This window comes from Scyliorhinus torazame, chromosome 24 (assembly GCF_047496885.1).
Source record: "Scyliorhinus torazame isolate Kashiwa2021f chromosome 24, sScyTor2.1, whole genome shotgun sequence".
NCBI classification, from domain to species: Eukaryota; Metazoa; Chordata; class Chondrichthyes; order Carcharhiniformes; family Scyliorhinidae; genus Scyliorhinus; species Scyliorhinus torazame.
Genome location: NC_092730.1, coordinates 8,040,412 through 8,054,519, shown reverse-complemented (window position 1 = coordinate 8,054,519; position 14,108 = coordinate 8,040,412). Strand labels below are relative to the sequence as shown.

Sequence of the window (14,108 nt, the reverse complement as noted above, 5' to 3'; positions counted from 1 at the left end):
CAATATGGCCGATACAGTCCGGAAGTGTTTGTGAAACTCCGAGGGTGAGAGATTGTTTACCGCTGCCTAACACTTGCTCTCAATAAACAAAAACTGATCTTCAACAAGTAAGTTGATCCTGCACATTTTTGCTCTTTTCCAGTTCTAATGCCTTTAATTCCAGGTTTTTTTGTCCAACAGTCTTCATATTGATAACATCTCCATACAGGTGTACTGATTTTAATCTTTTCAATTTGTAGATGTTACCTGTTGTGTTATGCTGCTTCGGATAACCCAGGCTGCTACTTGATGCAGTCTTAACTAAAGGATGCTCCAGACTCTGAAATTAGTTCAACGTGTTTATTGAACTATTAACACGGTTCTCAAATGAGTTTGACTCTCTGCCAATCTAACTGCAGTAACTCAGGCTAACTGTACCAGCTTGCTCTAAGCCACGTGCTGGGGTGTGATGCTGCTGATGAACCCTGTCTAACTCTCGAGATGTCTGTCTGTGGAAAGAGACACGGAGTGAGTGCCTCATCCTTTTTATAGTGTTTATGTCATGCCCCCTTGTGGTGATGCCACCTCTGAATGTCCTGACTGTCCATTGGTTGTGTCCTATTCTGAGTGTTCCTTGGTTGCATGTTTGCATATCAGAGGGCAACACGGTGGCACAGTGGTTAGCACTGCAGTCTCACGGCGCTGAGGTCCCAGGTTCGATCCGGCTCTGGGTCACTGTCCATGTGGAGTTTGCACATTCTCCCCATGTCTGCGTGGGTTTCGCCCCCACAACCCAAAGGTGTGCAGGGTAGGTGGGTTGGCCACGTTAAATTGCCCTTAATTGGAAAAAATGAATTGTGTACTCTAAAAAATTTTAATTTAAAAAAAAATGTTTGCATTTCATGACATTACCAATTAGTAAATCAATCAGGATTGACAAGCCAATATGGTGGTCGTGTTGAGTTTAATCAGTGTTTAATCAGGACAGCAGGCGTGTTCAGACAGCTCTTTATTTCATCCACATCCCTTCTTGCTGCGCCCACTCTTCTAAATTATTCTGGATTGTTGGGCTGGAGACCTGCAAATTCTTCTCCACAAGCTAACTGCCACTGAGACATTCCCAAGTTTCTTATTTCATACTCTTTTTTAGGGGTGAAGCATTGGTAAGACCTTATTGCCAGGAAAGATTTCTTTATTTGGAAATACCCAATAAAAAGTTGAGTACATTGCCTAAAAGCAACTTTCAGCGTTATCCACCGCCCATTAGCTTCTTGAGCCTTTGCGCATATCCTCTGTCCTTGATCAATCAGACCAACTTCCGCCTTTTCTTATCTTACCCTCGGTTCTTTCGCGTGACTGGTCTGAAAACTCCCTTCCATCTAATAATAATAATCTTTATTAGTGTCACACGTAGGCTTACATTAACGCTGCAATGAAGTTACTGTGAAAAGCCCCTAGTCGCCACATTCCGGCACCTGTTCGGGTACACAGAGGGAGAATTCAGAATGTCCAATTCACCTAACAAGCACGTCTTTCTGGACTTGTGGGAGGAAACCGGAGCACCCGGAGGAAACCCACGCAGTCACAGGGAGAACGTGCAGACTCCGCACAGACAGTGACCCAAGCCGGGAATCGAACCCAGGACCCTGGCGCTATGAAGCAACAGTGCTAACCACTGTGCGACCATGCCGCCCATCTCATCTCTGGACTGATCTCAGGGGCTCCATTTTTCCAGCTGGTCTGTTACTATTCATTTCTGCTGTTCGAAAGGTGGATTCAAAATTGGCTGAGCTGCAGGAGACAAGAACGGTGATGACAGACGTCTGCTTTAGTGACTGGAAGTCATTGTCCAGTGTCATACCACAGGGATCTGTGCTGGGCCCCCTATTATTCATCATTTATATAAACAACATAGATGACTATGTGGGGGGGGGGGGGGGGGGGGGGGGGGATCAGTAAGTTTGCGGATGACACAAAGATTGGCCGGGTGGTTAACAGTGAGGCTGAGAGTCCCGGGCTACAGGAAGATACAGACGGGGTGGTCAAATGGGCAGAAAAGTGGCAGATGGAATTTAACCCTGAAAAGTCCGAGCTGATACATTTTGGAAGCAGCAGTTTAACAAGGAAATATTCAATGAACGGCCTGACACTGGGACGTTCCGAGGAACAGAGGGAGCTTGGCGTGTTTGTCCATAAATCTCTGAAGGCAGAAGGGCAGGTTAATAGGGAGGTGAAAAAGGCTCATGGGACACTTGCCTTTATCAATCGAGGCATGGATTACAAAAGCAGGGAGGTCCTGTTGGAGTTGTATAGAACTTTGGTGAGGCCACAGCGGGAGTACTGTGTGCAATTCTGGTCGCCACATTACAGGAAGGATGTGATTGCACTGGAGGGGGTGCAGAAGAGATTCACCAGGATGTTGCCTTGGATGGAACATTTAAGTTATAAAGAGAGATTGGATAGGCTCGGGTTATTTTCTCTGGAGCAGAGAAGACTGAGGGACGACCTGATCGAGGTGGACAAGATTACGAGGGGCATGGACAGGGTGGATAGGGAGCAGCTGTTCCCCTTAGTTGAAGGGTCACAAGTTCAAGGTTAGGGGCAGGAGGTTCATGGGGGATTTGAGGAAAAACATTTTTACCCAGAGGGTGGTGATGGTCTGGAACACGCTGCCTGGGAGGGTGGTGATGGTCTGGAACGCGCTGCCTGGGAGGGTGGTGATGGTCTGGAACGCGCTGCCTGGGAGGGTGATAGAGGCGGGTTGCCTCACATCCTTTAAAAAGTACTTGGGTGAGCACTTGGCATGTCTTAACATTCGAGGGTCTGGGCCAAGGGCTGGCCAATGGGAGTAGGATTAGGTAGAGAGGTCAGGGCCTTTCATGTGTCGGTGCAGACTCAATGGGCCGCTTCTGTGCTGTATTATTCTGGGATTCATTTGGAAAAAAAATTACAGTACCCAATTCATTTTTTCCAATTAAGGGGCAATTTAGCGTGGCCAATCCACCTACCCTGCACATCTTTTTGGGTTGTGGGGGCAAAACCCACACAAACACGGGGAGAATATGCAAACTCCACAGAGACAGTGACCCGGAGCCAGGATTAAACCTGGGACCTCGGTGCCGTGAGGCAGCAGTGCTAACCACTGTGCCACCGTGTTGCCCTAATTCTGTGATTCATAAAGCATATTAATAATTGTACATAATAGCAATCCAGTCTAAATTGGCAATAGAAACTTTTATCCGACTTCCACACACTAACTAACTTCTGCTTTTCAACAGGCATCTTAATGAAGCAAAGTTAAGTGCAAACAACACCCAGCTTTGCATTATGCTCATTTGTTTTAAATATCTTTTCCGTTGATCTCCCACTATTGCAGAAACTCTGTTTAACCGTGGGCAATTCCTAGGTCGTTGTCTAAAAATAGTTCCTCCTCTTGCTGGAGGGAAACGAAACTTTATCTGTTTATGGGAAAACGAAACTTACAGCAATTAACCTCTTCCATTACTTATTGCAAACCAAGTCCTGGAAATTTCACAATGTGCTGAATATATAAATGACAAAGGACCCGGGTGTTTAACTCTATAAATATCATTGTTAATGCAATATCCCAGAGCCCATTCACTTATTAAAACAGAAATAGATGGAGTAAATGGGAACACACATTTCAATTTAATTTCCTGCCTTGATTTAGCTTTGGGATTTTGAGACTCCAGGATCTATTTCAGTTTCAGTATGAGTTTAGGGTAAGAGGGAGGAGGTTTAGAGGAGATATGCCTCCCCCTGAGGGGGGTGAGGGTTTGGAACTCACTGTGTGAAAGGGTGATAGAGGCAGAAACACTCATTACATTTCACAAATACCAGGTCCAGGAGCTGGAGGTGAGAATCGGCTGGATTGCTCCGTGATGCCCAGCACAGAGACGCTGGGCTGAATGGCCTCGTTTCCTGCTGTAAATCTCTGATTCTATGTTTCACCCTGGACTCTCGGGTCATTGACCTTCCTGTGGGAACACTTTCCACGTCTCCATCTTCAATTTCATCCACCATCGTTCTGTTCACTCACCCACCTTTTTCTAATTCATTCTGTCCTTCCTGGACTGTCCCTTCTGATCCCACTCTCCCTCCCAGTCACTTCCTCACAGTGTTCCACATCAATATGAGGTGTCATTGTTCCTAATGGGGAGAAGCTGGAAAGCAGGGGGGGGGGGAGTGGCGAGGGGGAGATGGAGAGGGGGAGGGGGAAGAGTGCCGAGGGGGTGGGGGGAGATGGGGTGGGGGGAGATGGAGAGGGGGAGGGGGACGAGTGCCGAGGTGGAGTGGGGAGATGGAGAGGGGAGGGGGAAGAGTGTTGAGGGGGAGTGGGGAGGGGGAGATGGAGAGGGGGAGGGGGAAGAGTGCCGAGAGGGTGTGGGGAGATGAGGGGGAGATGGAGAGGGGGAAGAGTGTCGAGGGGGAGGGGGAGATGGAGAGGGGAAGGGGGAAGAGTGCCAAGGGGGTGTGGGGAGATGAGGGGGAGATGGAGAGGGGGAGTGGGGAGGGGGAGTAGGGGGAGGGGGACGAGTGCCGAGGTGGAGTGGGGAGATGGAGAGGGGGAGGGGAAGATGGAGAGGGAGGGTAGGGGGAGATAGCGAGGGGGAGGGGAGGGGGCATAGAAGAGCGGGGGAGGGGAGGGGGACAGGGGAGAGAGAAGGAGCTGTGATGGGCTATGCACCAGTTGCTACAGCTTAATCCATTACATCCCATGCCACAGGGTGCCCCAACTAAACAGAGAAGCGGTAGGCCGAGTGGTCACGTGACAACGTGATGACACAGCGACAAAAAGAGGTTACAGACGGCAGCACAGAGGTTATCCCCAGGACATTGGGAAGAGCACAAATGTTGTGTAGAGCTGCTGACTTCAGGAATAAACTACCTTCGTTGGAAGTCCTTGTTGTCAGTGATTCAGCGAACCCACAACATTTTACAGGCCTTAACCTCTCCTCATAATACAGCCCTCTAAACTCCAGTATCAATCTAGTGAACGTTCACTGCCTCTCTCTCTAAGGCAGGTCCATTAGCGAAGCAAGTCCAAACTGCACATCAGGTGTGATCTCACCAAAGCCCAGCTTAATTGTTGGCCATTGAAACAATGAGAGTGGAATACAAAGGAGTGGACTTTACATTACACATGATCCAGAGATGTGTTCAGATCCCCCTTCGGGGTAACTGCCTTCAGTTTTGGGCACTGCAATTCAGGAAGGATATATTGACCGTCGAGGGGCGAGTGCTAAGTCACCAGAATTACACCAGTGCCCAAAAGGATTAATGCACAAGAACAAGTTGCACAGACTGACCTTGTATTTCCTCGAATATCGGAGATTGAGGCGATTAAGTCATTAGTTCTATTGTTAATCTGCACCTTAACCACTACAACCCAAAGATCTGTAAATAAATGCACTTTCAAATAGCTGTACTGACATCTAATGTCAAAACTATTTTCTTTCCAACCAAATCCTCTCCCTGATCCTGGAGATTTGATTGAAATATCCCATCATGCATTTAAAGACTGGACCATCTATGTCGGAGATGGATATGGCACTGACTTTATTTCAGGTAAGGGGGATTAAACTTTTCTACTTAGATTCAATGATCTTTTCTATTGACAGAATAAAAGTATGAACCTGAAGTCTGCCCATTATCCATTATTTCCAATGGAGACTGCCGATGTAAACGTCACGCTGCAATTACAACATTTCACCAGTGGAGGTGGTGCAGTGTCACCACTGGAAGGAGGGTGTGACACCGTTCTGAGACCAGGAGCTAGATTCTCCGTCCTGCCGTGCCACATTTCTGTTTCACCCCGCCGACGGGAGATGGATATGTCACTGACTTTATTTCAGGTAAGGGGGATTAAACTTTTCTACTTAGATTCAATGATCTTTTCTATTGACAGAATAAAAGTATGAACCTGGGGCGGGATTCTCCGCAATCGGCGCGATGTCCGCTGACCGGCGCCAGAAACGTCGCGAATCAGATCGGCATCGCGCTGCCCCAAAGGTGAGGAATCCTCTGCCCCTTGAGCGGCCGAGCCCTAACCTTGAGGGGCTAGGCCCGCGCCGGACTGATTTACGCCCCGCCAGCTGGCGGGAAAGGCCTTTGGTGCCCCGCCTGCTGACGCAGAAATGACATTGCCGGGCGGCGCATGCGCGGGAGTGAACCAATTGGTTGGGGTCTGTTTCTCTTGGGTTTGAGGAATTACTGTGTTAGGAGTTTTTAAAAATAAATTTAGAGTCCCCAATTCATTTTTTCCAACTAAGGGGCAATTTAGCGTGGCCAATCCACCTGCCCGGCACATCTTTGGGTTGTGGGGGCGAAACCCACGCAGACACGGGGAGAATGTGCAAACTCCACACGGACAGTGACCCAGAGCCGGGATCGAACCTGGGGCCTCGGCGACGTGAGGCAGCAGTGCTAACTACTGTGCCACCGTGCTGCCCCTGTGTTAGGAGTTTGAAAGGTTTGGTTGTGGGGGGCTTTGGTGTTGGTTTTCTCTATGTGGGGGATGGGGCTCTGGCAGGGGGCCACCATGCCAGCAAACGTAAGTTGGCTGGTGAACGGGAGCGCGGTGGAGGGAGGGACCGAGGTCATTGGAACCCCTGTATGGACAGGTTTCAATGGGCCTGGGAGGTGTGAATGGTGGGGGGATGGGGATGATACTGATGATGTCAAGAGGAAGTTGCTGGGGAGTTTCTGGGAAGGGGAGGAGGGGATTGTCGCTGACATAGGGGTAGGGATGAATCCCACCTGTCGAGCGGAGCCAGGAGTAGCGGATAAGAGGGGCGAGGAGTTGAAAGACCCCCGATCCGGCTGGTGATGTGGAACATGCGGTGGCTGGGGACAGGTAAAGCGAGCTAGCGTCTTCTTGCATTTAAAGAGCTTGAAAGCCGACATGGTGCCCTTGCAAGAGACCCATCTGAGGGTGAAGGACCAAGTGAGGCTTCGGAAGGGGTGGGTGAGTCAGGTGTTCCATTCGGACTTTGATAGTAGGGCCCGGGGAGGGGCAGGGGGTTGAGCTATTGGTCGGTAATAGGGTGAGGTTCCAGATGGGGAAGGTAGTGGCTGACCAGCGGGGGAGTAGGAACGCAACAATAATATCAATGCTTTGAGGGGAGGTTGGTGGTGCTGGTTGTGCCATGAGGATGTCACTTTAAGGAATGTTTGGCTGCTCATGTCACTGCAGTGATGTCAGAGTGTGGGTGGAGCTGAGCTCTGGCTCCGTTTTTTTAGTTTCACTTTGAGAAAAGCTTGGGCGTGTCTGTGTTTTTTTGGTTTCGTTTCAGTGTTGGAGCTGAAGCCAGACAGAGCAGGTGCACTGTTGATCTCTCTGCCATGAAAAGACTATCCATTGATCATTTGTGAATTCAGAATTATAAATGTTCTCAGTAGTGCTTCTCTGCACCCCCTCCAGTCCAATCACATCCTTCCTATAATGTGGTGACCAGAATTGCACACAGTGCTTCTGTTAAAAGGTGTTTCTTTGTTCTTCTGGATGTTGTTTGGGAAGTTATTAAGGATTACTTAGTGTTGTAGTCTTTGGGGATTGTATTTGAATTAATGGTTGCTAAGATGTTCACTGTGTTTTAAAAAGATGAACTTAAGAGTTCACGGAATAAACATTGTTTTGCTTTCAAAAATACTTTTCCATTTCTGCTGTCCCACACCTGTAGAGTGGGCCGTGTGCTCCCCATACCACAATCTAGTAAATGTTGTGGGTCAGGTGAACTCCATGATATACTTTGGGGTTCTCTAAACCCTGGCCCATAACAGGTTGGCATATACACCCTGTATTGGGACAACATAGGATTTATGAAATGTTGGCTGCCACACCGAATTTGGATATGCACCAGTTAATACAGCACTTGAATGCAGTGCTGAATCCCAAGTCGGATAGGTCCAAGCCGCGTTCGCTGACCCCATGCAGGGTGGAAGGTGCGAAGGTAATGGCTGGGTTTATGAGGGAGATGGGAGGAGCAGACCCGTGGAGGTTTTTGCAACTTCGGGATAGGGAACGCTCGTTCATTCCCCAGTGTGCAATGTGTATTCAACGATTGACGTTTTTGTCATGGGGAAGGCGCTGTTGGTTGGGGTGAGAAAGGCAGAATAATCGACGATTGTTTTCTCGGGCCGTGCTCCACATTGGGTGGATGTGGTCCTGGAGAAGGGGTCGGTACAGAGGCCTGCCTGGAGGCTGGATGTGGGGTTGTTGGCGGACTCAAAAGTTTGTGCCAAAATGGTGATTGAGGACTACATAGGGTTTAATAGGAATGGGGAGATTTTGCCGTCAGTGGTATGGGAAGCGTTGACAGCAGTAGTGAGAGGCAAGGTTATCTTGTTTAAGGCTCAGGTGGACAGGGAGTTAAGAGGAGCGGCAGCGGCTGGGAGAGGAAATTTTGGAGGTGGATGGGAGGTATGCGGAGGATCCAACTCCAGCTCTTCTAGTGAGGAGGAAGGAGTTACAGGCGAGGTTTGACCTGCTTTCCATAGGAAAGGCAGTTCGGCAGTTGTGGCAGGCGAGGGGGGCCGTGTATGAGTATGGGGGGGGGGGGGGGGAGGCCAGCCGCTTGCTGCATAAGACATCTCTGTCTGTGGATGATCTGTTGCTGTGTATCTCCAACCCGGGCTCTTCAGTGACGGATATAATGGGACTGCTGAGGAGATTTGGGGCTTTTTCAGGTTACAAATTAAATTTGGGGGAAAATTAGTGTTTTAGAACATAGAACAGTACAGCACAGTCCAGGCCCTTGGGCCCACGATGTTGTGCCGACCATTTATCCTAATCTAAGGTCAATCTAACCTACACCCCTTCAATTTACTGCTGTCCATGTGCCTGTCCAAGAGTCGCTTAAATGTCCCTAATGACTCTGACTCCACCACCTCTGCTGGCAGTGCATTCCACACACGCACCACTCTCTGTGTAAAGAACCTCTGACATCTCCCCTGTAACTTCCTCCAATCACCTTCAAATGATGTCCCCTCGTGACAGCCATTTCCGCCCTGGGGAAAAGTCTCTGGCTATCCACTCTATCCATGCCTCTCATCACCTTGTACACCTCTATCAAGTCACCTCTCTGCCTTCTTCGCTCCAGTGAGAAAAGCCCTGGCTCCCTCAACCTTTCTTCATATGACATGCCCTCCAGTCCAGGCAGCAACCTGGTAAATCTCCTCTGCACCCTCTCCAAAGCATCCACATCCTTCCGATAATGAGGCGACCAGAACTGGACACAATATTCCAAGTGTGGTCTAACCAGGGTTTTATAAAGCTGCAGCAAAACCTCGCGGCTCTTAAACTCAATCACCCTGTTAATGAAAGCCAACACACCGTGCGCCTTCTTAACAACCTATCAACCTGGGTGGCAACCTGAGAGATCTATATACGTGGACCCCAAGATCCCTCTGTTCCTCCACACTTCCAAGAATCCTGCCTTTAACCCTGTATTCAGCATTCAAATTCGACCTTCCAAAATGAATCACTTCACATTTATCAAGGTTGAACTCCATCTGCCACTTCTCAGCCAGGCTCTGCATCCTGTCAATGTCCTGTTGTAACCTGCAACAGCCCTCGACACTGTCTACAACTCCCCCAACCTTCGTGTCATCGGCAAACTTACTAACCCACCCTTCCACTTCCTCATCCAAGTCATTTATAAAAACCACAAAGAGCAGAGGTCCCAGAACAGATCCTTGCGGGACACCACTGGTCACCGACCTCCAGGCGGAATACTTTCCATCCACTACCACTCGCTGTCTTCTTTCGGCCAGCCAATTCTGTATCCAGACAGCCAAATTCCCCTGTATCCCGTGCCCCCTAACTTTCTGAATGAGCCTACCATGGGGAACCTTATCAAATGCCTTACTGAAATCCATATACACCACATCCACTGCCCAACCTTCATCAATGTGTCTCGTCACATCCTCAAAGAATTCAATGAGGCTTGTGAGGCATGTCCTGCCCCTCACAAAGCCAAGGTGACTATCTTTAATCAAACAATGTTTTTCTAAATAATCATAAATCCTATCTCTCGGAACTCCTTTCCAATATTTTGCTCACCACAGATGTAAGACTTTTGGGTATGTAATTCCCAGGGATTTCCCTATTCCCTTTCTTGAATAGGGGAACAACATTCGCCTCCCTCCAATCGTCCGGTACTACTCCAGTGGAGAGTGAGGACGCAAAGATCATCGCCAACGTCGCAGCAATCTCCTGCCTCGTTTCCCGTAGTAACCTTGGGTATATTCCGTCAGGCCCAGGAGACTTATCTATCCTGATGCTTTTCAAAATGTCCAGCACATCCTCCTTCTTAATATCAACCTGTTCGAGTCTATTAACCTAGTTCACACTGTTCTCATGAGCAACAAGGTCCCTCTCTCTCGTGAATACTGAAGCAAAATATTCATTTAGGGCCTCCCCCATCTCCTCAGACTCTAGGCACAAGTTCCCTCCACTATCCCTCATTGGCCCTAATCTCATTCTGATCATCCTCTTATTTCTCACATAAGTGTAGAACGCCTTGGGATTTTCCCTACTCCTTCCCGCCAGGGTGATGTCTTCTCCAGGGGCGGGAGTTGGGGTGGGGGCTTTGCCACTTTAGGTATCTGGGAGGGCAGGTGTTGTGGGACTGGGCTCCGGTCCGCAAGTTGAACTTTACCAGTCTGGCGGGCTGACTCAAAGCGGATTTCCTGAGGTGGGAAAACCTTCCCCTCTCTTTGGTAGGCCGGTTGCAAGAGGTTAAGATGAATATTTTGCTGCGGTTTTTATTTCAGTACCTATCGGTCATTTTGCCGAAATCGTTTTTTATCGGAGTGGACAGATTGGTCTCATCATTTGTGTGGGCAGGGAAGGTGGCGAGATTAGGACGGTGCTTCAGAGAGGGCAGCAGTCGGGGAGGATTGGCTCTTCCAAACCTGTTCTACTATTATTGGGAGGCAAATGCGGAGAAGATGCGGGGTTGAAGCAGGGAGTCGGGGGCTTTGTAGGTGAGGATAGAGCCAGGTTCTTGCAAGGGGTCGTGGGCACTGGCAATGGCGTCACTCTCATTTGCTCCAGGGAGGTACTACGGGAGTCCGGCTGTGGTGGCCATGCTGAAAATATGACGGCAATTTTGGCAGCATTTCAGGTTTCGGGCAGGGTCAAAGTTGATGCCGATCAAAGGAACCATGGGTTTGAACCGGCAAGGATGGATTCTAGGTTTCGGGGATGGGAGGAGCGAGGGGTGAAGCAATGAAGGACCTGTTTTTAGAAGGGCGGTTTGCGAGTCTGGAGGAGCTGGGGGAGAAGTCTGGGATCTTGTGGGGGAGGGTTTTCAGGCACCTTTCTGGTGGTACCTCTCTCCTCGTTGTTGGAGGGGGTATTGTCGGTGATGGGGCTGGAGTGGGGGGTCATCTTGGCGATCTATGGGAGAATTTTGGGGAAAGATAATGTGTCCCTGGAGGGGGTTACATAGGAACATAACATAAGAACTAGGAGTAGGCCATCTGGCCCCTCGAGCCTGCTCCACCATTCAATGAGATCATGGCTGATCTTTTGTGGACTCAGCTCCACTCTCCGGCCCATACACCATAACCCTTAATCCCTTTATTCTTTAGAAAGGTATCTATCTTTTTCTTTAAAATTCCAGAGATTCACAACCCTTTGGGTGAAGAAGTTCCTCCTAAACTCAGTCCTAAATCTACTTCCCCTTATTTTGAGGCTATGCCCCCTAGTTCTGCTTTTACCCGCCAGTGGAAACAACCTCCCCGCATCTATCCTGTCTATTCCCTTCATAATTTTTAATGTTTCTATAAGATCCCCCCCGCATCCTTCTAAATTCCAACGAGTACTGTCCCAGTCTACTCAACCTCTCCTCGTAATCCAACCCCTTCAGCTCTGGGATTAACCTAGTGAATCTCCTCTGCACACCCTCCAGCACCAGTACGTCCTTTTCAGGTAAGAAGACCAAAACTGTACACAATACACCAGGTGTGACCTCACTAACACCGTATACAATTGCAGCATAACCTCCCTAGTCTTAAACTCCATCCCTCTAGCAATGAAGGACAAAACTCCATTCGCCTTCTTAATCACCTGTTGCATCTGCAAACCAACTTTTTGCGACTCATGCACTAGCACATCCAGGTCTCTCTGCACAGCAGCATGTTTTAATATTTTATCATTTAAATAATAATCCCTTATGTTGTTATTCCTACCAAAATGGATAACCTCACATTTGTCAACATTGTATTTCATCTGCCAGACCCTAGCCCATTCACTTAGCCTATCCAAATCCCTCTGCAGACTTCCGGTATCCTCTGCACTTTTTGCTTTACCACTCATCTTAGTGTCGTCTGCAAACTTGGACACATTGCCCTCGGTCCCCAACTCCAAATCACCTATGTAAATTGTGAACAATTGTGGGCCCAACACTGATCCCTGAGGGATACCACTAGCTACTGATTGCCAATCAGAGAAACACCCATTAATCCCCACTCTTCACTTTCTATTAATTAACCAATCCTCTATCCATGCTACCACTTTCCCCTTAATGCCATGCATCTTTATCTTATGCAGCAACCTTTTGTGTGGCGCCTTGTCAAAGGCTTTCTGGAAATCCAGATATACCACATTCATTGGTTCCCCGTTATCTACCGCACTGGTAATGTCCTCAAAACATTCCACGAAATTAGTTAGGCACGACCTGCCCTTTATGAACCCATGCTGCGTCTGCCCAATGGGACAATTTCCATCCAGATGCCTCGCTATTTCTTCCTTGATGATAGATTCCAGCATCTTCCCTACTACCGAAGTTAAGCTCACTGGCCTATAATTACCCGCTTTCTGCCTACCTCCTTTTTTAAACAGTGGTGTCACGTTTGCTAATTTCCAATCCGCTGGGACCACCCCAGAGTCTAGTGAATTTTGGTAAATTATCACTAGTGCATTTGCAATTTCCCATGCCATCTCTTTTAGCACTCTGGGATGCATTCCATCAGGGCCAGGAGACTTGTCTACCTTTAGCCCCATTAATTTGCCCATCACTATCTCCTTAGTGATAACAATCATCTCAAGGTCCTCACCTGTCATAGCCTCATTTCTATCAGTCACTGGCATGTTATTTGTGTCTTCCACTGTGAAGACCGACCCAAAAAACCTGTTCAGTTCCTCAGCCATTTCCTCATCTCCCATTATTAAATCTCCCTTCTCATCCAATATTTACCGTAGCCACTCTTTTTTTGTTTTATATATTTGTAGAAACTTTTTCTATCTGTTTTTATATTCTGAGCAAGTTTACTCTCATAATCTATCTCACTCTTCTTTATAGCTTTTTAAGTAGCTTTCTGTTGCCCCCTAAAGATTTCCCAGTCCTCTAGTCTCCCACTAATCTTTGCCACTTTGTATGCTTTTTCCTTCAATTTGATACTCTCCCTTATTTCCTTAGATATCCATGGTCGATTTTCTCTCTTTCTACCGTCCTTCCTTTTTGTTGGTATGAACCTTTGCTGAGCACTGTGAAAAATCGCTTGGCAGGTTCTCCACTGTTCCGCAACTGTTTCACCATAAAGTCTTTGCTTCCAGTCTACCTTAGCTAGCTCTTCTCTCATCCCATTGTAATCTCCTTTATTTAAGCACAAAACACTAGTGTTTGATTTTACCTTCTCACCTCCATCTGTATTTTAAATTCCACCATATTGTGATCGCTCCTTCCGAGAGGATCCCTAACTATGAGATCATTAATAAATCCTGTCTCATTACACAGGGCCAGATCTAGGACCGCTTGTTCCCTCATAGGTTCCATTACATACTGTTCTAGGAAACTATCGTGGATACATTCTATAAACTCCTCCTCAAGGCTGCCTTGACCGACCTGGTTAAACCAATCGACATGTAGATTAAAATCCCCCATGATAACTGCTGTACCATTTCTACATGCATCAGTTATTTCTTTGTTTATTGCCTGCTCCACCATAATGTTACTAATTGGTGGCCTATAGACTACTCCTATCAGTGACATTTTCGCCTTACTATTCCTGATTTCCACACAAATGGATTCAACCTTATCCTCCATAGCACCGATGTCATCCCTTACTATTGCTCGGATGTCATCCATAAATAACAGAGC

The 14,108-nt window shown here is 47.9% G+C and overlaps 1 protein-coding gene across 1 annotated transcript in view; it reads left to right on the top strand.

Annotated features, from left to right (window-relative positions):
• Positions 1-255: 255 nt before the first annotated feature.
• LOC140399864 (phospholipase A and acyltransferase 3-like) overlaps positions 256-14,108 on the top strand; it is a 55,538-nt gene continuing 41,685 nt past the window's right edge. The window contains exons 1-2 of the mRNA XM_072489328.1: positions 256-507; positions 5,622-5,855. Of these exons, the coding sequence (XP_072345429.1) occupies positions 481-507; positions 5,622-5,855 (261 nt within the window). The 5' untranslated portion in view covers positions 256-480. The remainder of the gene's footprint in view (positions 508-5,621; positions 5,856-14,108) is intronic.